This window comes from Mangifera indica, chromosome 13, assembly GCF_011075055.1.
Source record: "Mangifera indica cultivar Alphonso chromosome 13, CATAS_Mindica_2.1, whole genome shotgun sequence".
Taxonomy (NCBI): Eukaryota; Viridiplantae; Streptophyta; class Magnoliopsida; order Sapindales; family Anacardiaceae; genus Mangifera; species Mangifera indica.
The window spans coordinates 14,197,712-14,222,135 of record NC_058149.1 but is presented as its reverse complement, the minus strand read 5'-3'; the positions used below and the strand labels follow the sequence as shown (position 1 = coordinate 14,222,135).

The 24,424-nt window shown below is 30.9% G+C and overlaps 4 protein-coding genes across 5 annotated transcripts; 3 read left to right on the top strand and 1 right to left on the bottom strand.

The window, feature by feature from the left end:
- The first annotated feature begins 893 nt into the window (after positions 1-893).
- Positions 894-5,883, top strand: LOC123193907 (pentatricopeptide repeat-containing protein At5g10690). 2 transcript variants are annotated; one of them, XM_044606979.1, is made up of 12 exons: positions 894-1,186; positions 1,273-1,455; positions 2,605-2,737; positions 2,841-2,938; positions 3,024-3,185; positions 3,295-3,363; positions 3,683-3,818; positions 4,233-4,465; positions 4,655-4,735; positions 5,066-5,134; positions 5,231-5,407; positions 5,491-5,883. In XM_044606979.1, the coding sequence occupies exons 1-12, from the start codon at positions 1,016-1,018 to the stop codon at positions 5,716-5,718; spliced, it is 1,740 nt and encodes a 579-aa protein (XP_044462914.1). In that variant the 5' UTR covers positions 894-1,015; the 3' UTR covers positions 5,719-5,883. The 2 variants fall into 2 exon arrangements, with proteins under 2 accessions (XP_044462914.1, XP_044462915.1); XM_044606980.1 differs by having other exon boundaries at positions 895-1,186; positions 4,658-4,735.
- A 741-nt stretch (positions 5,884-6,624) lies between these two features.
- Positions 6,625-9,072, top strand: LOC123193984. Its single transcript, XM_044607084.1, has 2 exons — positions 6,625-6,904; positions 8,401-9,072. Exons 1-2 carry the CDS (start codon positions 6,708-6,710, stop codon positions 8,846-8,848), a joined length of 645 nt encoding a protein of 214 aa, XP_044463019.1. The 5' UTR covers positions 6,625-6,707; the 3' UTR covers positions 8,849-9,072.
- A 4,189-nt stretch (positions 9,073-13,261) lies between these two features.
- On the top strand, positions 13,262-13,627 carry LOC123194211. The gene has a single exon (XM_044607367.1). It carries the CDS (start codon positions 13,262-13,264, stop codon positions 13,625-13,627), a length of 366 nt encoding a protein of 121 aa, XP_044463302.1.
- A 4,588-nt stretch (positions 13,628-18,215) lies between these two features.
- On the bottom strand, positions 18,216-19,496 carry LOC123194210 (uncharacterized abhydrolase domain-containing protein DDB_G0269086). Its single transcript, XM_044607366.1, has one exon. The coding sequence runs from the start codon at positions 19,494-19,496 to the stop codon at positions 18,216-18,218; it is 1,281 nt and encodes a 426-aa protein (XP_044463301.1).
- Between the last annotated feature and the right edge of the window lie 4,928 nt (positions 19,497-24,424).

Genomic DNA, 24,424 nt, shown 5'->3' with positions numbered 1-24,424 from the left:
TATTCATAAAATTATCAAACTCAGAGGTCCAAATAAGTTTGAAAATTCATAATCATAGGAGTGTATTTATCAAGTTTTTAAATTTATAAAAAAATTATAAAAATATTTTTGTAGATTTTTAAAATTATGAAACAAGTTTAAAATAATTAGAAACTTAAAATTTTAGTCAATCAAATCTAAGCAAAAAATGTGGGTTGAATGGGTAGACTAAAAGTCTGAGTCCTAAAATTTTTCACAAGTGCATATTTGGATAAGTGAAATCTGGTTCAATACACTTGATAGACAATCTTATGCAAGGTTAAGCGCTACCCTAAGATTTTTGGGCACAATCTACACAGTTGCCTAGATTGCAAACTAAGACACGTTTTTATGCAAGTGTTTTCCTCATAAGTGAATTGTTTTACTTGGATTGAACTTAAGCCAAGTCTAATCCAAACAAAAATCAATTTGCGTTCGGTTTAAATTAAAAAATTTCAGTTCAAACTCGAGCTAGCAATAAAGTTGTTCAAGAAATTGTTAGGAAATATTAAAAAACAAGAAATCATCAAAGATGATGAAAAAAAATCATTAAAAAATGATAAATTTATTAGCAACTTACTGTATTCAAATTGATACGACTTAAACTCAAGTTAAAGTTATTTCAATTTGAGTTTAACTTATTTAAATTAAACATCGAATTGAGATTGCCCAACTCATTTGGATTTAGCCCTATTGTTACCATTCCTAGGTCATGTAAGCGCCTGGTAGGATTTGGAAAGAACTGGGCCGATAGAATTAAAATGTGTTTTGGAGGGTGGAAGAAGCTTTGCTGAATTGGGCCTAGCCTTTCCCGACTCGGCCCATGTTTCAGAAGACGTACTTTGATTATCCACCAACGATTCCCTCTTGAAAACTTTCTCATTTTCTTCCTGTCAGAACATTATCCGCTTCCGTTACTTGATTTCGCTCGCTCTGCAATTTGCATGGCGGATACTGATGAGAATGCCTCGTAATCATAAGAAACGATACACTGGCAATGCATCAGATTCACGCTCTCTCGCTTCAACCAGTGAAGCCTCTACTCCGCTCGCCGTTGAACTCGAGACGGCGTTGGCTGAACAATACGCCGTCCCAACACAAATCACCAAACCTTAAACGTCTCACCTTCCGTGTCGTTCAGCTAACTCGCCGTAGACAGCTCCACCAGGTGTTCTTTCTCTATTCTTTTTTGATCAATTTATTTTTTCCGTTGGTATTTGACTATTTATTAATCTGTTGTTATTAATTTGGAAGATTGTCGAGGAAATAAAGATTGCGAGGAGAAGATATGGCAAGCTGAACACCATCGTAATGAATGCGGTTTTGGAAGCTTGCGTTCATTGCAGAGACATTGATTTGGCTCTTAAATTCTTCGACGACATGTCACAACCTGAGAGCTGCGGCGTTGATAATGTCAGCTATGGCACTCTATTGAAGGTTCATTTTCTTCTCGCGATCCTTCTAAATTTAAAATTCTGATAGCAAATTTAAAATGATACCTATATATTCAAATTCTGGATGATCAATCTTTTATGTAAATTGATGTAACATGAATCTAGACTGCAAACAAGCTGAGCTCGAGTTTGAGTTGCAGGCTAGCTTGCTGTGTTCTCAAGTTTACGACTCGAATAAAATACCAATAAAACTTTCAAAGTTTTAAAATTTTATTTACACCCTGAAATCTTATTTTTTTAATTTGAATATAACAAACTAATTGATAAATATATAAGTTAGAGGATTTAAATGTAATTTTTAAAAAATTAAAGGATTAAATGTTATCTTTTGAACTAAACTCAAGTAGAAATCTAACTGGTTTGCTAAGATCAAACTTTAGCTTTATAATATATATGCTCTCAAACCGAGCTTAAGCCAAGCACTACTCGACTCAACTTGTCTTATTTACTCGCTACATGAAATGAATGGATGAGAGCTCATAAAGAGTTAATGTGGTCCTAAGAATGAAGTTTAAAAATGGCCAAATGACTATTTCGCAACTCAGGTTTGATGAAACAACAATAGATTCCCACCCTTTGTTGGAAAATTTTCCCAGCTTTGTTAGAAAAATCTATTAATTTTTTTTATGAAATCATTGAAAAGGTAAAAAAGCCCTCAAGTTAAGCAACAATTTACCCTTAAAATTTTATTAAATAATTTTTTGGACTCCTAATTTATATTAATTTCAATTAAAAATAATAAAAAATTAAATTTAACTATTGTTGGCAACATTCATCGCCAACGACTTTGAGAATCATATTGATCACATTTGGTGCAATTTTAGTTGAGATCGTTTAAATCGGTGAGACTTTGGATTGAAATTGCACCAATTTAGTGTGATTCTCGATTGAGTGCATTTGTGGTTAAAGTGTATTTTGTTTGTACTATTAATGGTACAATATTTGACAGGCAGATGAGAAAATGAATTTTTCAAACTTAAATGTTGAGAATTTATTATTTTATTAAACCTTGGGTGAGAAATAGTCATTTTGCTTTAGAAATTTATATAACTTTTAGGTGTATTGGTTTTAGAGATGTACCACCGTAGTTTTAAGTTATTGGATCAGGTGGTTACTTATTGACATTGTCTAGGGTTTGGGTGAGGCTCGAAGAATTGATGAAGCATTTCAAATGCTAGAGTCAGTGGAGAAGGGTTCAGCTGTGGGAAGTCCAAAGTTGTGTGCACCACTTATTTGTGGTCTATTAAATGCTCTAATTGAATCAGGTTTGAACTTTGACACGGATAAAATGAAAATTTATAGCTGAATGGATTACTACTATTATATTGTTGATCTAAACTGGCTTTAAAATGCATTGCTTTAGTGCAGGAGATCTACGTCGTGCTAATGGTCTTCTTGCACGATATGGCTTTCTTCTTCGTGAAGGCGGCAGTCCTTCTGTCTTGTTGTACAATCTTTTAATGAAGGTTTTGCATTGTGCTTACAAATCCTTTTATACCTTATAAGTTGAAGAATGATGTTGTCACAGATGTTTGGTTTTACAAATTTCAGGGACATATAAACGCTGGCAGTCCGGAGGTTGCACTAACTCTGCATGAAGAGATGTTAGATTTAGGATTAGACCCTGACAGACTGACCTATAACACTCTAATCTTTGCGTGTGTCAAGATTGAAAAGTTGGATGTTGCGATGTCCTTCTACGAGCAACTGAAGGTGTCAAGCATGTGTCTAAAAGGCCAGTTTTGTGCCTCTAAATATTTTTCAGTTGTATCAGAATTGGATTGGTTCACTTAAATTATTACTCTTGATTACCTTCTTACAGGAGAAAAGTCAGAAATTTAGCTATGACAATTTTCATCCGGATGTTTTCACTTACACTATGTTACTCAAGGTCAGTTTTCTTTGTCTATTGTTCCTTGTATGATTGTGTAAATCGGGACTTTGTTCTTGAGCGGGCAGCAACTGGCAAAGTACATGTGAAATAAATCCTGTTTAATATTATCTAGAGTTACTGTTTAGTTGAATTGCTTCTTTACAACTACCCTAAATGATTTGTGTCTCCTTGGAATCATGCTTTTGAAATCAGTTTTATCTTGCAGTGGCCAAGTAGACATGTTGGTGACTGAGCAATTTATCTTATCTGTTGTGGGCAGGATTTGTGTTGTTAAACCTAATTTTGAGCTAGTCGTATCATTTCTTTTTCTTTGTAGGGCTTTGGGCGTGCCAAGGATTTGCCTTCAATTCTGAAAATCGTGTTTGAGATGAAATCTTGTCATAACTTGTTTATTGATCGAACTGCATTCACTGCAATAGTTGATGCATTACTAAATTGTGGTTCAATTAAAGGTATGCTAGAGCAGGTTTGTTTTAAGAAATTACTTGTAACTTGTGTTGGATTAGTGTTAAATTATACATTATGAAGCTAAATTCATACCCGGAATCTATATTCACTTGCTTTTCAGCTTTCTGATTACTTGGGTTTTAATGAAGTTATGCATAGTTGCAGTAGGCCCTTATATATGAGTAACAGATACTTTATTACAAAGAATTGATGTCCAAAATTAATTTTGTTGTTTTATAACTCCTTGTAAGATCAGTCATGGAGAATGGTCGCATCTGAAGCTTTGATTGAACTTGGTCAGATTGTATTTAGTTTCATCTTCTTTCTTCTTAGACAATAAAGTTCTGCTCTTAGGTGTTGGTAACCAAACAAGACATTTCAACTTCTACTTATTGATCACTGGTCTTTGTCATGCCTAGGCGCTCTCTGTATATTTGGGGAAATATTAAAGCGGACTGGTGCAAATCCAAATCTGCGGCCAAAACCTCACCTTTATGTTTCTATGATGCGCAAATTAGCTGCTAGAGGTGACTATAATATGGTTGAAAATCTTCATAAATGCATGTGGCCAGATTCTGCAGGAACCATATCCTTAGCAGTTCAAGAAGAAGCCGATCATCTTCTCATGGAGGCAGCTTTAAATGATGGTCAGGTACTAGATTTATTTATACACGATCTTCAATTTATGGGACCTTTTCCAGACTGCTTTTGTATTCTCAATATGCAATCTTAAATCTTTTTAACTTGACTTGCGATGGCATTCTGACATAATTTGTCTTCATTGATCACCTCTGCTCATGTCCAGCAGTTTATTGGAGTATTCTGATTTGTGTTTCTTTAGCAGGTTGATTTGGCTATCGACAAGCTTACCGATATCATTAGAAAATGGAAAGGAATGTCTTGGACAAGCAGAGGAAGCATGGTATGTAATAGATAAAATAGAATCGAGTTAAAGATAATAAAAATAATAAGTAAACTCAACTACCTGATTTTTGGGTGTCAGTTGTCCATATACTCATAAGATTAATCCTTCTAGCTTTAAATTCTACTGGGTAGATAACTAACTATACCCTCTTGTTCTTGATGTGCCACAGTTTCCCAAGTATCCTTGCTTGTTGAGAATCATTAAGGAAATATCTTTGAAGAATCTGTATTTTTTTGTTTTTTTGGGTCCATGATGTGTTATTTGTGCTGTACATTTAAAAAACGCATAAACCTATTTGTTACTTGTCCGCAAATCATTGTAATGCAGGTTGCTGTTCGCATAGAGGCATTATTGGGATTTACTAAATCCATGTTCAGCCCTTACTTACTTCCCCAGGTAACCGATTATACTTTTTCCCATGGTACGATAAGGCAATGTTTTAGTGTTTGGAGAATTTCTTATGCATCCCCTAACCATATCTTTACCACTCAGATATCGCCCGATGAGCCAATTGAGAATCACATGATGCCATTTGAAGAAGTTTGGCCATTACTAGGCACCACAGTCCTGCAGAAAGTGGTAATGCGTTTCTTCTGGGATCCGGTTGTGCCTATCATAGATGATTGGGGGAGCTGTGTTGGACTATTGCACCGTGAAGATTGCACCGAGGTAGTTCTCTATTTGGTTAAGCTACTATTGTGCAACTGCCTTTGTAGCGTGCTGAATCAGGTTTTCTTGTTATCTTGTTGCAGTTGAATGCCCCTCTTTCAGCCATGATGAGAAGTCCACCACCTTGCGTCACCGCCGCAACTTCTGTTGGCCATGTGGTTGATCTGATATTGGAGAAGAGGTACAAGATGGTTGTGGTAGTGAAACACAGTAACAGCTCAAGAGCTGTTGGAGTTTTTACCGCTGAGCAATTGTTTAAGCAAGTTGCACCTGTTTCTGAGTTGCCAGGGGCAACAACTTTGTGTCTGTAGCAGATTCGTTTGACTATTTTAGTTCATCATCTTTTAGGCAATGTCAACTAGCGGTGTAACTGCCTGTGGCAAGCCAAGCTCGACCAGCTGTAGTTTGGTTCTTGAGTCGAGTTTGAGTTTGTTATTGATTGATTCGATGAATTTTCAAACTCATGGTTTAATATATATATTTTTTATATACAATTTGGATACATAGATAATGTGTGATTATATGATTTGATGATTTTGAATTAAAAATAAAATAACACTCAATCATATAATGATATATCATTTATATACTTAAATTATATACATATAATATTACTTTAAAATAAAATATTGATAAGTTTTAAGAAATTTTAAAATTTGCATTTACAATCATTATTTTGACCTTGAATTTAAGAGATAAATTATTAAATATATAAAGAGTTTAAAATTTTTTTCAGAATTTACAAAGTTCGAAAAATTTAAGTCTGATTTAAGTTAATCATCCTTGTGTCAAGCTTGAACGAATAACTTTTTAATTCAAGCTTTCCCTTAATGTCATGAATAGCGCTTGGGTTAAATAGAATTGGGGTTTGTCTCGTCTACATCTTTAATGTCAACCAAATGTCAACTTGTGAAAGCTTTATCTATAAATGGTAGAGAATGTTGAATTATGTATAAAATAAAATTATTCGTGAAGACAAATTTTATTAATTTATTTATATAAATTGAATTGATAATTTGTGATATGTAATTGTTTATTTTTTATTTTAAAATTACTAAATCAAAGGTTACTACACATAGAATTACTTATACTATTTTTATTAAAATGAAAAATTATTCCTTATAAAATTAATTCTTTTATGGGTGGAAATGTGTGATTTGTAGAGTTAGCAGGTGGAAAAGTTTTAGAGACAAATATTGGGTGAAAAAATGTACGTCACTCTTAAGGGGCTTAAAATGAAAAGCACTTAAGCGCAGAAACCTATTCCTGTTGTCTTCCGGCAACGTAAAGAAGAAACGACATGGCGTTCCGAGGGAAAGAGATGATGAAGAAAGTAATAAAGAAGGTTGGAGAGAACTACCTGGCTCCAGGAGTGAAACAGTCTCTTCAGAAATGCATTCCAGACAGCAAGATCGTCATGAACCGAGCCAAACGCGGTCTCTTCGCTGGAAAACACATCCAGTTCGGGAATCGTATTAGCGAAGACGGCGGCAACAAGTAATAATTTCTTGTAACTTTAATAATACTATTTATGATTCGCTGAAGTTCTGCTCTCTTACTTGGGCATATGTATTTTTAATTTTAATTAATCGTATAAATTTTGTGATTTTGGTGATTTCGTTGAGCTTGGGGAATGATGTTCGAATTTTGGGAAAAGATTTGACGGATGTGATCTGTGTGTTTAGGGTTAGCGCTGAATTCAAGTTTATTTTTTCAAATTACCAAACCTGAAGAAAAACAAACAATCAAAAGCACAAGTGCTCTATGCAGTAACACAAGTATTTACATGGAAAATTCAATACGAGAAAAACCACAGGCAGACTGTGGAGAAAATTTCACAATGGATGAAGAAGATTGCAAGATGGAGAAGAGATTGTTTTGCTCAATCTATTTTGTGGCACACTCACTCTCTCTTTACATACACTTTAATACAACCCTAACTGGTAGATGCTTTGACATGTGTACTCGCAGGTTGCATGTCTGTGATATATCGCACCTGTTTTATCCACAGGTTGTAGCTATTCTATCCGCTGTCTACTGCATTTACTTAAGTGTTATGAGATAGTTTATCTGTTAAGTCATCTAATTCATGTTTTGGGGGGCAATGCCCTTGCACCCCATATGAGATCAGTGGTAGTTTGAGGAAAATGAGTAATTCTAAAATGTTGAATGAATCTTAATTTTGCAGTATGTTTTGTCTAATAATCAAGGAGAATTGTATTCTATTGCTTATATTTAGGAGTATCATAGTGTGAATCCTTCTAAGTTTCTGACTCAAGTCCTGAAATTGGGTCTGAGTGCTTGTAAATGGGCAAAGAAAAGAGATGAATCACCTGTATAAGGGTGTCAAGAGTTAGTGAAGATGGCTTTAAAGCTTGTCTTCGTGTTATCAGTGTGTCGACTGGCAGAACTTCAAGTTGGATGCTTGTACTTCTCCAACTTTAAGTGTTATACAGAGTGTTGTATTTTAGTTTTTAAAATCTTCAAGACAAGTATTACTTTTTAGAGTTTCTAAAATTTTGGTTGTATGTAAACCACTTTATATTCCTTCATATGTGGTAAAATTGAACTAACTGAATCACGTGCATTCTGATTGCATATCTAACCATTATTGTTGCAGAAGTGGCCTTCTCAAGCCACTTCTCAAAGTTGACAGAGCTTGCTTATGATTGCAAAGTTGCATTGTGCTTGGGACGTTTCATTGCTATTTTAGTGATTATATATGTTCTTAGTATTACCAGGAGATATTAGGAAAACTTGTCAAGTTTCATTGTTTTTGATTGCATGATTGTTGTGACTAACTTTGAATGGAGTTTTGGGTTGTGGCACTAATGCAACAGTATGTCCATATTTTATTATTGCATATAGTAATGCAAAATCAATGATGTTTCCCTCTTGCTATCCTGCAATTTGAAGTTCTATTATCTGCATTAATTTTGACAAAGAAGAGAATCATTTTCTAAGAATTTATATGTGATATTGATTGATGATAGGTCAAGGAGGTCCTGGAAGCCCAATGTCCAGGAGAAGCGCCTCTTTAGTTACATATTAGACCGTCACATTAGAGTCAAAGTAACCACTCATGCTCTCCGCTGCATAGACAAGGCAGGGGGCATTGACGAGTATCTGTTAAAGACTCCTTACCACAAGATGGATACAGAAATGGGTCTATTTTGGAAGAGCAAGATTGAGAAGCTATATGAAGAGCTTGGGCAGATGGAGGTTGTGTTTTTTTCACCAGAAGATGAAGCCAAGTTTGAACAGGGTTTTAAAGACCTGAAACTTGCTGAGAGGGCAGCCCGCAAGGAAGTCAGAAGACAGATGTATGGAGGTTCAAGCAAACAAACACAAATCAAGGAAGGAAGTGCAGACGGTCAAGTAACCTCCGAGAAAGGAAGCCAACATGATGATGTTCATGAACATTTAGTTGCCAACGCCTAAGTCACAAGTTTGGACCTCCACAATTTTTGTAGTAGTTGTTATTCTGTTCTGTTTTGCATTGTAATTTTTGTTTTATGCTTATTTTAGAATTCAACATAGTGGTAGTAATACCTCATATCCAGAAACATTTTGCATTGCTGCTTGCACACCAAAAATTTGGTTGCTTTGGATTTGATGGTCTATTCAACTTTGTCTTAAATAAATCACTCTAATTCACTTTTTTATACAATGCTTTCATACCTAAACTCAGTTTTGACCAGTCAAGGGTCTGGTCTAGGTTTTTCCTAGTTCGACCCATGGTTAGGTCAAGACATATAAATTGTATTGATAAATATATAAATTATAACTTATAACTAAAAAGGTCAAAAACTTACAATACTGACTTTAATCTGAAATATATTTACCGAAAAAGAAAAGAACTTAATCTGAAATAGAATCGAATCGGAATATGTGGAGTTGTAAGCATTTTGAATGTATTGATTCGGCTTGTTTGTAGATGGATTAGGGTAAAATCGCGGAACTGAAATGTGTTGCCCTTTGGGTTGGTGGCGGCGGCTCTAGCAAGAATTATGGAAGGAAATAAGAATAGAATTATAAGAACAAATAATTATATATTATTATATTAATTTATACGAATAATTTAGTAAAATTTACCTGTAAATGACTTTTACCCAATACTTTCTGCGTCATATCATATCTTATGATCATGACTATTACAAAAAAAAAAAAATCAAAGGGCATGCTGACATGGATACTCTTTTCTTCTATTTTGTTTTTGGGAAATTGAAATTTTTAGCACTTTTTTATTCCGTGTATACAAAATTGCCACCTATCTTAAAACTTTTACAAATATACCACAACAGTACTCATCTTTCCCAAAATACCCCTCTTCAATCTTTCATGCATAAATTCTCTCTCCTCTTTTCTGTAACTTTTTTTTCTCTTCTTCCTCTTCTTCCAAAGTTATAAAGAAATCACTCTCTCTTCTCCCTCATCTTCAAAAACAAAAACAGGAAGGAAACAACCAAATTCTTCAAATTAAGAATTCTTCAAAGTAAGGATTTAAAAAAAAAAAAGGAGAAAAAAAAGAGCAACCTACAAGATAAAAAATGACCATCGAAGAAATGACCATGTAAGATGATCATGTAACAGTATTTAACTGGAAAAAGAAAAAAAATTGATATTTAAGGATTTAAGTGAAACAAAAAAAACTGAGCATTTAACTTTAAAAAAAAAAAAAAAGGTTGGCGTGAAAGTTGCTGTGTAACGCCAACCCTTAATATATGTATATAATATTAAATAATATTATTATATTAATATAATATATTATATACTATAATATTATAATATATTATAATTTATATAATTAAATTATAATATTTTATAATATAATATTACATATATAATATAAAATATATATTATATAATATATATAATTATGCCAACCCCTGTAATATATATTATATATATAATAATAATATTATATTAAAATATTATAATTATATATTAATATAATATTATTATATTAATATAATATATAAAATATTATAATTTATATAATTAATTTTTAATATTATTATAATATTTTATAATATAATATATAAAATATATTATATTATATATTTTATAATTATATATAATTATAATATATTACTTATTTTATATAATAAAATTTATATAATTATAAATATTATATTATAATATAATTTTATATTTTATAAAATATATGTAAAAGCAGTCTGGGTTGACGATAAGGGAAATTGGCCTGTAGCATTAATGTAGGATGGGCCCACCTTTTATAAAGCAAAACATGATTTTTATATATATATATATATATATATATATATATATATATATATATATATATATATATATATATATAATTATTTAATTTTATATATATATATATATAATTATATTATATATTAATATATGATATATTATATTATATTTTAATTAGAATAATATAATTATATTATATAATTATATATTATATACTATAATATTATCATATAATAATATATTAATATAATATATAATATATTATAATTTAAATAATATTATTATAATATAATATTACATATATAATATAATATATATAAAATATATTATATATAATTATTACCAGGGGTTGGCGGCATCGCCAACCCTTGGCGTCGCCAAGGGTTGGCGATGTCGCCAACCCCTGGTTATATATATTATATATATAATATATAATATTATATTATAATGTAATTTTATATTTTATAAAATATATGTAAAAGGAGTCTGGGTTGGCGAGAAGAGGAAATTGACCTACAGCATTAATGTAGGGTGGGCCTACCCTTTATAAAGCAAAGCATGATTTATATATATATATATAAAATTATATTATATATTTATATTAATATATGATATATTATATTATATTTTAATTAGAATATTATAATAATATTTTATTTATATTATTATAATTATTATTTTATTATAATAGTATATTAATATTAAAAAATATTATTATAATATTAAAGATATTCTAGTATTAATAATTATATATTATAATATATAATATTATATATATTAATATAATATATTATATTATATTAATATATTAATATATATAATATTATATATATTAATATATTCTAGCATTGAAATACGCACCTTTTTATGAAATAAAATAAAATATATTATATATTATATATAATGACAAATAATATATACATATATTATATTATATAATATCTTTCTGGAAAATTCTGGGAATTATTACCCCAACCTTATATGTATATATATTGTTAGATTATATTATTATATTAATATTATTAAATAATATTATATATAATATATTAATATTATATATTATAATTACATTATAATATATAAAATAAAATAATAATATTTTATATTATATAATATAAAAAAAATGTATTATATATATTATTAAATATATTATAATATATATTTTATATATTATATATAAGAGTAAAGGTTGGTGGAATAGCCAACCCTTATTAAGTATAATATATATATTATATTTTTATATTATATTATAATTATAATTATATTATATATTAATATATAAGATATTATATTTAATATTTGTAATTATATAATATATTATATTATATAATTTTATATAAATTATATATTATATAATTATATTATATAATTATAAATATTAAATATAATATATTATATATTAATATAATTATAATTATATTATAATATTATATAATATATATAATATAATATATATATACATATATATTATAATATTTAATTATTAATAATATAATATATATAATATTATATTATAATATATAATTATATATATTAATAATATAATATATAGTATATTAATATATATATATATATATATATATTGCCAAAGGTGCGCCAACCCTTTGCCTGCCAATTTTTTTATATTATAATGGGTTACGCCAGTTTTTTATATTAATATTGGGTTGGCGTTAGGTGCTCTGCTTTTAATGGGTTGGCGTAACGCCAACCCTTGGCGTTAACGCCAACTCCCAAAAAATGTTGTTTTTTTTAGTTTTTTTTTTTAAAATTAAATATCAATCTTATTTTGAAATCTGAAATCCACAAAATAAGGTTTCATGAGTCCATCAGCAAGTTTTTTTTTCCAGTTTCTTTTAATTAAATATCAATATAATATAATAAAAAGAGTTAGCGTCAACACCCACATTTTTATTCTGTCAATCTTTTTAACTTTTTTTTTTAGTAAAGAATTCATAATCTGAAATCTGTTTCTTTTTTTAGTTTTTTTCCTTTCTTTTTTTGTTTTTGAAACACTTATTATATTTTCTATATGATTCTTTTATCATTTGAAAGAAGAGGAAGAAGAGAGAAAAAAGTTGCAGAGAAGGAGAGAGAAAATATCTGCATGAAAGATTGAAGAGGGGTATTTTGGGGAAGATGAGTACTGTTGTGGTATATTTGTGAAAGCTTTAGAATAAGTGATAATTTTGTATAGACGAAATAAAATAGTGGTAAAAATTTTAATATCCCTTTGTTTTTCTTGTAGCTTTCCATAAGTTTCTCTTTACCGAAACTTAGTCGGCAAGCATAGGGCATTTGCCGAAATAACGTAAAAATCTCAGACACTAACGTGACTGCTGTGATGTAAAACAAACACCAGAATAGCCAATCAAAATCCCTCTTTCACTTTTGACTCTTGACTTTTGGCCCAAGTAAGCAAATTACAGTTATCACAACCCTGTCCTTCTATCACCTCAGGCCCCACATACCCTTCCTTTAAACTTTGCCGTAACAAGCTCCCAGTTAACACTTGCTAACACGATTTCTTTCTTTCTACTCGAGTCTTGCCCGAGAATTTTCAGCTTCAAACAAACTTCAGCTATAAATTCATTTATATACATACACCAAACCTCATTTCAATTTCAAGAACAAATGGCTCGAAGTCAAAACTGGTCACTACTACGACGCCGTTTCAAGACGGCGGTGAAGAATCTTCTAAATGCAAGCAAACGGCACTTAGCGTCGATAATGTCTCGTGGTGCCAGCTGTTTCAACAGGCAGTCACGGAGCTTTGATCATGATCGATATCTAGGGTTGCATGGTATTGATGAAGAAGATGAAGAATCTGATCATGAGAGTAGTTCGGTTCGAGCTCTTCAGAGAACAAGAAGTTATGCCTATTCTTATTCTGTTGATGATATAGATAGGCGCGCAGATATTTTTATCTCCAACTTCCGTCGCCGACTTCTGTATGAACGACAAGTTTCTTTGGAGCTTCGTTACCGTGCAGGAACCTAATTTTGTCTGATTCAAGAGAAGATGAAGTCAGGCCTTCCGGAGAAAATTTGCTCCAAGGTTTGAATTACTTCAATATATTTTTTTATTTTATGATTGTCTGGGATTCAAGTATTGTTGATTTTGTTAAGGATCGTTACTGTCTATAACTTCTTATATTATGTTGAATAAATATTGTATTTATTCTTATAGGTTTATCATTATTTGCAAGAAATGTCAATATACTCTAGGATAGATTTGATTGGATTTGGCTTTAGTTTGAATAAGACGATTTCGAGTTAGAATTTTAACTCGATAGTTTGGTTTGAAATAATATTGTTTGTCTTTGATAACTTTAATTATCTATTCAATAATATTGTTCACCTTATTAGTAATTTTTTGGTAACATTTTATGTCAGTTCAAATAAGTTTAAATTTAAATTTGAAGTGAGTATTCTAGATTCGATTTGCGATCAAATCAACCCAAACTTAGTTTAAATTAAATCCACCACAACAATGAAGTATGTGTTATTATGATGAAGAACTCATTTGATATACAATAAATAGAAAAAAGTATATGAAAAAATCAAACTCATTTGATAATCTAATTGAAGGCCAAAGGACTTATTCCAACCCAAGTTTCGAAGCGTTACTCACGAGGTTTCAAAACCCAAATATCTATTTATGGATTGTTAATCTTAACAAATATAAGGGGTAAAATCGTTATTTTATCATTAAACCTAAAAACCAAAGAAATTATATCATTTTCCCTAATTAATTTGAAAAACAAACAATTTTCTTTCACCCAAAAGTTTTAAAAATTCACTTTTTTCTATCTTTTTTATTCATTCTTCAACGATAGGAATCAACTGTTGTTATCGGTTGACCACCCTAACATCTTCTTCTTCGACCTTCAACTTTTCCACCGGACAAGTTTGTTAAATGAAGATGAATCATCTTTGTCCAACTGATGGATCTACATCAAAAGAATTGTTTGATGCTAATCCATTGGCAAAACAAACATGAATCATCTTCATTTGGCTGAAAAGACAAAAAAACTCTTCATCCAACAAACCTGCTTTGGTGGGAAGGTCAATGGCGATAATAGATTCTCGTCGCTATAGAATGAAGAGAAAACTTTAGGGAAAAAATGAAAATTTCAAACTTTTGGGTGGGAGAAAATATAAGTTTTTCAAACTAGTGGGGGAATGATATAAACTGTAACATCCCTCTTCAAAAGTATTATCTACTGAAGGGGAAATATTACAAATTAATATCTAAAGCGTCTATTTTTTTTTTTTAAATACTTTAAAATGAACGTATTACTAAAAGTGTTTAGAAAATATTCTAAGAAAACTGAAAATTTGGAAGTGAACAAAGGATGTATATATCTTATATGAAAACTCATCTGAAATATCTAAGATCATGGAGTAATCATATATATGCCCCTAGAAACAACTATACAACTACCTGAATAGGGCCAAAAAATCAATAGTATCATATATAGTAACAAAAACCATAGGAAACCAGCCTCAGCCTGGGTTTATCTTTGCTGACTTGACTCTGCCTTATAGCTACCTCAATCACCCGTACTTGTAATCATGAAAGAAAAGGAAGTGAGAGATAAGAATACTCAATAAGAAAAAAAAATTAAGTAAACTATCTCATTTCCTATTCTAACTCATATCGGGACTCAACCCCACATTATAACTTCCATAAAAAATCGAGAGTATAATCTAGTTCATTCTTTACTATTTGGGTCATACTTTGTCTCATCTGGTGTTTATTTAATACTTTCTGGAATCTGACTATGACACTTTTTTAAGCTCAAGCTCTCTTTCTTTCTCTCACTACACCATTTTTGAATCTAAATTGTGCTCTACTATAAGCGGACCCTACTGCAAGTCTACGTCCTACTACAAACATGTTTTACTACAAACGTACCCTACTGCGGGCGGTGTAGTATAAAGTGCCCCCTTATAGTTCATAGCATGCATGCGTATATTATATCTTACTAATCTTACTTCTATCTAAAACTATCTATAACTCACTAGACTATACTCTTGGAACGACCCTTGAATCTTGAGCCTCAAATTACTTTTCTTGCTTTTCTTTCTTTTCTTCTTCTTCTTTTCTTTTTCTGTCTTTTCTTTCCTTTCCTTTCTTTCTTTCTTCCTTTCCTTTTTCTCCTCATTTTCTTTCTTTCTTTCTTCCTTTCCTTTTTCTCCTTATTTTCTTTCTTTCCAAAAACTATGAAATACTGTTCATAGGACTGCTCATTCGGTAGAACAGTCTTTTTATTCATACAACTTAATAGTGCAAAAGGTTTCTAATTCATACAAACTATATATCATTAAAAAAAGGATTTAAAGAGCTTTCTAGTAAGCTATAATAGCCTTCATGATTCATCCGATAAGATAGTCAAAACATAGGATGAATTCAATGGCAAAAACCTATATTTCCTGTTTATTTGGGTAAAACAGTCTTTTTGGTTCATACAATATTTAACAGTCCAAACGGTCTTCAATTCATACAAGCTATATATCGTTGAAAAGATGATTCAAAGATATTTTCAACAAGTTATAATAGCACGCATGATTCATCAGATAAGATAGCCAAAACGTGGGATGAAATCAATGGCAAAAAACTGTCTTTATTGTTTATTTGGTAAGGCAATTTTTTTTGTTCATGCAATTTAATAGTCTAAACGGTCTCTAATTTATACAAGTTATATATAATTGAAAAGAGGATTCAAAGAGTTTTCCAACAAGCTATAATAGGACTTATGATTCATTAGATAAGACAGTCAAAACGTGAGACGAAAATAATGGTAAAATTATAAATATTATCCAACTCTCTGTCATCAACAAAATCACACACATAAATACCCCAAATGGCAAAACAACATTTCTCAACTTCAAAATCATCATTTATAACATAGATTCAAAAAACCAAAAACATAAAACATAAAACATAAAACATATTAAAGATAATACCCCTTATTTTATTTCAAGCCAATCTTCGCTAAATTGGCTCCCTCCTTTTTGTCTTTCTTCTTTGATCACCAAACCCACCTTAAATCAACACCAAAACACACTAACATCTTTATATAACATGCATCCAATATATATAAACATAGGAAAAGGGAAAAAGAAAGAGATTTTTTGGTTACCAATACTCCAAAAGTGTTTCTTCTTCTTTTCTTTCCTTACTTTTCTTTCAAATCCTTTAAATCATCCACTTTCCTTCTAAAAACAAAGAAAACAAGCATGAAGAAGGCTGCTTTCTGGAAAAGGTGGAGAAGATGATAGAAAAAGGTAGAATTGTCTTTTTTTTTTCACTTTTCTCTTTATATATATATCTTTGTTTTTCTTTTGTAATTACTTTGTATATAACACACACACACATATATTTCAACCTACACATTTAAAACTGAAAATATCTCAAAGTAGGATAAAAAAACATAAATACCCATGAACTCTTAAAATTTTAGGGTTTAATAATAAAATGATAATTTTACCTTTTATAACTAATTATTTTGGTTAAGGTTAATGACTTATAAGTAAGTGTTTGAGTTTTTAAAATCTCATAAGTGAGAATTTTGGAATGCATCAAATTTTGGGTGGGCATAAGTCCTTTGGCCTCTAATTGAAATATGAGTTTTGTATACAGTAAAGGAGGTCAAATGTTGGACTTGGGAGATTCGAGTTAAGTCGAAATTGAATAAGGGTCCATTCAAGTTCGAGTCAAAGCCAAAACGGTCAACTAAATATGGAGTTTAGCTCATTAGAATCATTAGAGAAAAAAAATATCTTAAAAAAAGAAAAAAAATTGTTGGCAAGATGAACTCTGATGTTGTGATATTAACACAATGAAATGGTTCAAATAGAGCCAAACAACCACTAGGATTGAATCCCATCCTAAATTAGACATGAAATTTGACTAGCTTTGTTTGTTGAAGTAGTCATTCAATATTTAGTTGAAAGAATTAGAGTGTGTGAAAACAATAAAACAAATAAATACAAACAAACAATAGAGTAAAAGAATGCACACAAGTTGACCCAAAGCATATTACTTTTAGCAAATTCAATATTATTTTAATATTTCATCACCTCCAGATATAATGAATATATTTTTTAATAAATTATTATATCACCCATATAAAATAATAATGTATTTATATTTTATAATTTTTATTTCTAAGACAGATTTTATTTATAAAAGAAATTTTAAAATTGACATTCTATGAATTAAGCACAACTCGCTTAAAGACCCTGCCCGTATCATGGAGAATGGAGCCCCTATCCACTAACCGGGTAATGAAACCCGTTTGCGTCTACATTGCCCCTTTGCCCCTTAAAGATGTTCGAACTGGTTGCCGACTCCAACACTAATGTGGGATTATCGGTTCTAATATGATTCTGATCAGGCTAAGCTTTGAACCCTAAAGAAAAAAGAGAGAAAGAAAGAGTTACAGTAGAAACTTGATGCAGTTTATGCAACAATTTCAACACAAACTGATTGCAATGATGCTCAATACTTGTATAAAAACAAAAACAAAAAATTCTGTAATGGACTTCATAATTTTTACTTTGTGTTTTTGTTTTTTGCTTCATTTTGGTGTTGATGCAGACTCGTAATCAATCACAGTCTGAAATGCCCCCACTAGTGCCTTCACTTTGTTATTCTTCTTCTCCAGTAACTTACTTGCAGTCTCTTCAATGACATCATTGTATGCAGGTGGTGATTCCCTCTTCCCTTGTCCCTGTTCCTGTCTCTTTAATGTATTCACCAAATTTGCTGGAGCTTTCTCTTGCTTTGTTTTTGTTTTTTCATCATCATGATCGTCATGATCATCATTTCCCTCCTGTACTTGTTGTTCTTCTTCACCTTGCTGCTCCTTCTGTTGATCTCCAGCAGCTTCTTCACTTGTATTACTTTTCTCAGTCTCATTATTCTTGTCATCTACTACTTTCTGATCTTCAACGTTTTCAGTAACAGCATTCTCTTCCGGAAAAACCGTACTTTCTTCCACCTCTCTTGCTTCTTCTTTTGATGTTTCTTGTCCTGGAACATCACCCACTTCATCTGCTTTCTCTTCTTCCTTCGCCGTTTCTTCAATTTCAGAAGCTGCTGCTTCAGGTTGAACCAGATTTTCAGATTCTGAAACTGTAGAAATGTCATGATAAGACTTGTCTTCATCATCCTCTTCATTGTTTTTAGCTTCAGTATCTCCAGGTTTATTATCATCCACAAGCACACCCACCTCTCTCTCAGCATTATCCTTCTCTTCAACTTCATGAACCCCAGATTCCTTATTTTCTTCTTTACTACTTGCATGTTCATCCACGGAAGGAGACACATTGCTTTTAGCTGCGGCTGCGCTCTTCTTAACTCTTCTTGAACGAAGTGGTTGAGATTTCGCAGCAGCGCCGCCTTTGGCCGTTCTGGATGAAGTCGAATTCCGACTATCCAACCCCATTTTTGGGGTAGCAGAGTTTGTTCTAGTAAATTTCGACTCACGAACCACTGGCCCTATGCTCTCTCGACGAGCTGGAGAGACGAGTTCTTTCTGGGTTTTGGAAGAAGATGAAGCAAGCTGCCTGATGTCAAAAGATCTTCTCCTGAGAAGCTTCTGATCATCCTGTTCTTGGGTGTTATTTTTCTTAACAGACTTAAAAGATTCATTGCGTGAGGAAGCGGTAGACTTGAGATAGTGGGGGATAGGTTTCTCAGGCTTTGTTTTTTCTTTATCAATGGAGGGTTTGGAGGTGGCGTTGCGGGTGGAGGTGGAGATACCGGTGGGTTGCCGGCTAGTTCTGGTTGGATTTGATGTGGCAGGTGAAGTACTCTTCTCCTTCCATTGAGTTGTTGTTCTACTCCTTGTTGCCATGAATGCAAGATTATAATTTTACAGAACGTGAAAATTAACCAGACAATTTTTAGTGTATTTTAAATTATAAGAAACCGACAAAACAATTAAATGCCAAAAATCTGATGGAAAATAACTTAAAATCAAGGATAATCACTCATGCAGGATCCTCCATTGAAAGCAAGAAAAGACATGGTAGGAAAAAATGAAGGAACAAGAAGAGAGAGTGGTGTTGAAGTTACATATACGTACGTACCTGAAGAAAAAACATTAATGCAGAGAGAAGATAATTGTTTAGAAAGAAAAGAAACGAATGGAAATGAATAAAATGAAGAAGAAGAAAGAAAAATAGTGGTTTGGGTTTAGATAAAAAGAGCGCGAATTACGCTTAACCGAAGGCTGCAAATTTAGGTGTAAGCTTCAGCGCAGGAATAGAAGGCGGAAACCCAGTTCCTTCTCATCGTCAGACAAACCGAGAGATGCGGACACCAAGACAAGAGCTGACCTTTTCAATAGTAAAATTCTTTTTGTCATTTTAAATCAATTTAACATTACCGCTCTACACATCTTTAATAAATTATTATTGTAAAATTTTTATTTATGTGGAACATGATACATCTTTTAATGGTAATGCATATATAAATAGGTAATTAATATAGTCAGAAGATTGAATAATACCAGCGATAAGATAAAGGGAAAAGGACTATTTTCCACCCATTTTTTAGCGCTATCTCAAAAGTATATTCATGTCAGATGAAAAATTCAAATACTCACTCATCTCTAAACCGCTGTTAAATTCTCCGTTAAATAGAGGGATAAAACCATTATTTTACTGTTTATATTTCAGTTATATAATTTTATCGTATTTTTCCCTCCGATTTTAAAAATTAACTTTTATCCCCATCCTTGAACTTTGAAAAGTGACTTTCACCCCCCAAAATCCCTCATTTTTTTTTCACTTTCCCTCCAGCCACTGACGACGACTTGGCTGGAGGGAGAGTGACGAGCATCGTCCAGAATAGACGACGAAACATCGTCCAGACTGGACGACGCTTCGTCGTCCATTTGGATGACTATTCTTCATCCAAAGATCTGGACGACAGTCGTCCTTCTTGGATGATGATCATCATCCAAAGGTCGACCACCTTTGGACGAAATCTTCTCCGTCATCGCTGGAAAAAGTGGCTGCATTTCAGGAGGAAAAGTGAATTTTTTAAAACTTAATTCAAGGGATAAATGTTAGTTTTTCAAATTAAAGGGGGGAAAATAAAATAAAATTTTAATTATTTAATATTATTGATAAAATAACGAATTTGCTCCTTAATCTAACTGAAAATATATGGGTGAATGTAAACAGATTAAACTTTGGGTGGGTGTTTGGGTTTTTCATGAGACGTGAGTATGCGATTAAGATAGGGCTAAAAAATGGGTGGAAAATAGTCATTTTTCCTAAGATAAATAGTATTATTGAATAAAGAAACAAGTTAGTTTCGAATTGAATTATTAAATCAAAGTTCTAATTTAAAATCAATTCATTAAAATCGAATCATAGATTTTATTCAACTTAATTCGGACTTGATCCACCTTTAATAATAACGAATACGAATAAATTAACATATAATTTAATTGTTTTAATATATCTTTAGTTTAACTTGACTCAATAGTAAAATGATGAGTCCTTGCATACTTTATGCATTCTTAATAGGCCAAAGGACTTATTCTCGTCCAAGGTTTGACGCATTCCCAAACCCCTACCTTCAGCTTTTTAAAAATTTAAATATCTATCCATCAATAGTTAATATTAATAAATTTAGTTAATTTAATTATAAATTACTATTTTAATCTTGTTAATATCTATTATTAATACCCATGGAAAACCAAAATTTCTGAAAGAGTGCGTTTTTTAGAAAAATGACATTTTCCCTTGTACCTAGATTTCCTAGACTCATCTTCCAGTTTTCTCAAAATTTTCATCTTAGCCACCCCCTAAATTTAGAAATATCACACTTGCATCCCTAACTTCCACCATTTTCTCCCTTCATTTTTTACGGTTTCTCCCTTCATCTTCAACCGACGAAGAAGTCCAAAGCACAACTGGTGTTGTTGACCAAGAAATCCAATGAAGAAAGTTGGTGTTGCCAATGAAAATATGAGAAATCGAGGCAAGGAAAAACCCAACTCTCTTTTGCATGTTCCTACGAACCAATTGGAAAAGGAGAGGGGAGACGAACCAACCCTCTCCTTCCTTCTGCGATGCGACATTATCGATCACAGAAGGAGGGTCGATGATACTGTAAAAATGAGCAAGAGATCCAAATCTCTAACTTGTTTTTCAATTAAAAAATCATGATACGAGTGTTGAAAATACCACCGAAGAGGGAGAGAAAGTGTCGATAAAAGTTTAGGGTAGGAAAAAAGAGTCACTGGAGACAAAGACAATGGTCAGAGAGGGTAGAAAAGAAAACCTTAAGGGAGCGTTTGGTTTGGGTAATGTTTGATTACTAAAATAGAAAGATTACCTTGAAGATAGATTACTTATAAGATTACTGGGTATAAATGATTACTATGTTTGATAAAATTTGATAAGTATAAATAATTATTGTGTTTGGTTAAAGATAATAAAAGATTACTAGTAAATTATTTTACTTAAATGCCTTTGAATATAATTATTTTTAAATATTTTTTATATTATTTATCATATTAATTAAAAATAAATTTATTTTTATCTCAAAAAATTAATAAATAATAATTTTTCTATAATAAACTCAAGATTACCCCAGTAATCTTTAAATACCTAAGGTGAAGGTGGTAATCAGATTACCACTTATATTACCTGTCACGTCAGCATTGGTAATAGAAGATTACTGTAATATTTTATTACTGACAAACCAAACAAGGGAATAAAAAATAGATTATCAAGGTAATAATAAATTCCCTCAACCAAACGCACCCTAAGAATTGAAGAAATAAATTATTTTTTAAAATTGAAAAAGTGAAATCTAGAGTAAAATTGTTAGTATTTAAAACTTAAGAATAAAATAATTATAATTTTTTAATATTATTAAGAAAATAATATTTTTATCTTGACAATTAACTTAAAAATATAACAAAAAATAAATGATAAGTAAATATTTAAATTTTTTAAAAATTAAAAATAAAAATTTGAGAATGTGTCAAAACCTCGGGTGAGAACAAGTCCTTTGGCTTTCTTAATACCAACCCATTAACGTTTTTCACGTTAGTTGTTTTCCCAAATTTGCAAATTGCCCTCGTTTGGCTTTTGTATTTAACCATGGTTTGCCAAATTGACACGTCACCATCTTCCCCAACCCCAAACAATCATCACCCACAATACAATCCCGTTATTTCATTTTCAACGATTCATAGTGGTTCAAGCCAACTTCCACATAATCACTTCCAAAGACTAGTTAATTACTTCCACGTCATCATTTAATTATTGTAATTTTATCATAACTATGTTAATAAATTAAATAAAAAATTCAAACCCTTAATTATCTTTTTATCTCCAAACCAAACAAGAAGATGACAACAAATGCACAAAACAAAATTTTATCATCCCCAATTTGACCCTTTTCTTGTCATTTTACACTTGTCAAACATGCTAGCTAAACTTTCCAAATTTTCTATCATGTGATTGGTGAAATAAAATAATATTTAATTATATAATAATATATTAATATTTATACTGGTGTTTGCACCCGTTATTAATATATGTTATATTTCTTAAGCCCCTCCCCTCCATCAAGCTTTGAATTGGGTAATTAATATTAAAATTTTGATTTAGAAGCTTCAAACAACAAGAACACTCCATAAATAGCTTAGTGGGAAGACTTTAAGCATTTTAATAAGTGCTTTTGAGGAAAAAGCACTTCTCCAACACCTCATTATTGTATTATTCATTATGCTTCATTGATAGAAAAAGCACTTCTCCATAATAATAATAATAATTTTATTATTATTATTTCTTAAAAAAAAAAAACTTAATTTCAAAAGCAATTGTACATCATCTATCATTATATTCTCTTGAATTAGTTTTGAGCACAATTCTATAATCTGAATTAATCATTTTTTGACTTAACCCATTACCCTTAGAGATTATTTCTTCAAAATTATGAAATAATTTTCTTTAATATTTTAATTATTTGAAATTTCCATAAATTTTCCTAATTCAACTTGTAATTAATGTAGGATTCAATCTAAGTTGAACTAAACATAACTTAATTTTAAATTTAACAAATTTAATTTGATATCAATAAATTAAATCTAGAATTTGGTTTGAAAATATTTTAATTTTTAATTTAATTTTAGCCAACCAAATTTGAAAGTTTAAATTTGACTCTTTGATGAGAAATCAAATTTAAATTCAAGTAATCGAGGTCGAAACTAATCCTATTGAACAATAAAATTAGGTCACATATTGTAGTGGGTAATGTGAGGTATGTTGACCTCACCTCTAGGATTGATTGATCATGAGATTTCATGCGCCACGTGTCATTTTGTGTCAAAAGCTGAAGTAATTGACTCACAGAGTAATCTCCAATTAAACAAGATTATTATTATTATTATTATAATTATTAGAAAAACCGCCGGGATCCAAATAAGAATATTAAAATTTTTCTGAAATTTTTGCAATAAATATTTCTTCTGGGGATAAAAAATTAAAAATTAAAAATTGTTGATGGGGAATTGCGTATTGGCGGCTATTCGGGTAATAGAGAAAGCGATGCTGGACCCCATGGGCCAATGCTCTCAAGTTTGCTCGGACCAAATCACCCCTTAATCACTCTAATTTAATATTGATTATTGCTTAAATTATTTTTAACAATTTATACAGTTTTTATTAAAAATATTAAATTAATTTTTTAATCAAAAACACTAAATATTTATATTTTTCTATTAAAAATATTAAACAACTATAATTCAAAATT

What these genes read in the sequence shown, in the direction of transcription:
- LOC123193907 (XM_044606979.1), top strand. Translation starts at nt 1,016, where the DNA reads ATGCATCAGATTCACGCTCTCTCGCTTCAACCAGTGAAGCCTCTACTC. An exon ending in AAATTGTGGTTCAATTAAAG is followed by an intron (nt 3,819 to 4,232) that starts GTATGCTAGAGC and finishes TGTCATGCCTAG; the next exon opens with GCGCTCTCTGTATATTTGGG. An exon ending in GCCCTTACTTACTTCCCCAG is followed by an intron (nt 5,135 to 5,230) that starts GTAACCGATTAT and finishes TTTACCACTCAG; the next exon opens with ATATCGCCCGATGAGCCAAT.
- LOC123193984 (XM_044607084.1), top strand. Translation starts at nt 6,708, where the DNA reads ATGGCGTTCCGAGGGAAAGAGATGATGAAGAAAGTAATAAAGAAGGTT. An exon ending in AGCGAAGACGGCGGCAACAA is followed by an intron (nt 6,905 to 8,400) that starts GTAATAATTTCT and finishes GATTGATGATAG; the next exon opens with GTCAAGGAGGTCCTGGAAGC.
- LOC123194211 (XM_044607367.1), top strand. Translation starts at nt 13,262, where the DNA reads ATGGCTCGAAGTCAAAACTGGTCACTACTACGACGCCGTTTCAAGACG.
- LOC123194210 (XM_044607366.1), bottom strand. Translation starts at nt 19,496, where the DNA reads ATGGCAACAAGGAGTAGAACAACAACTCAATGGAAGGAGAAGAGTACT.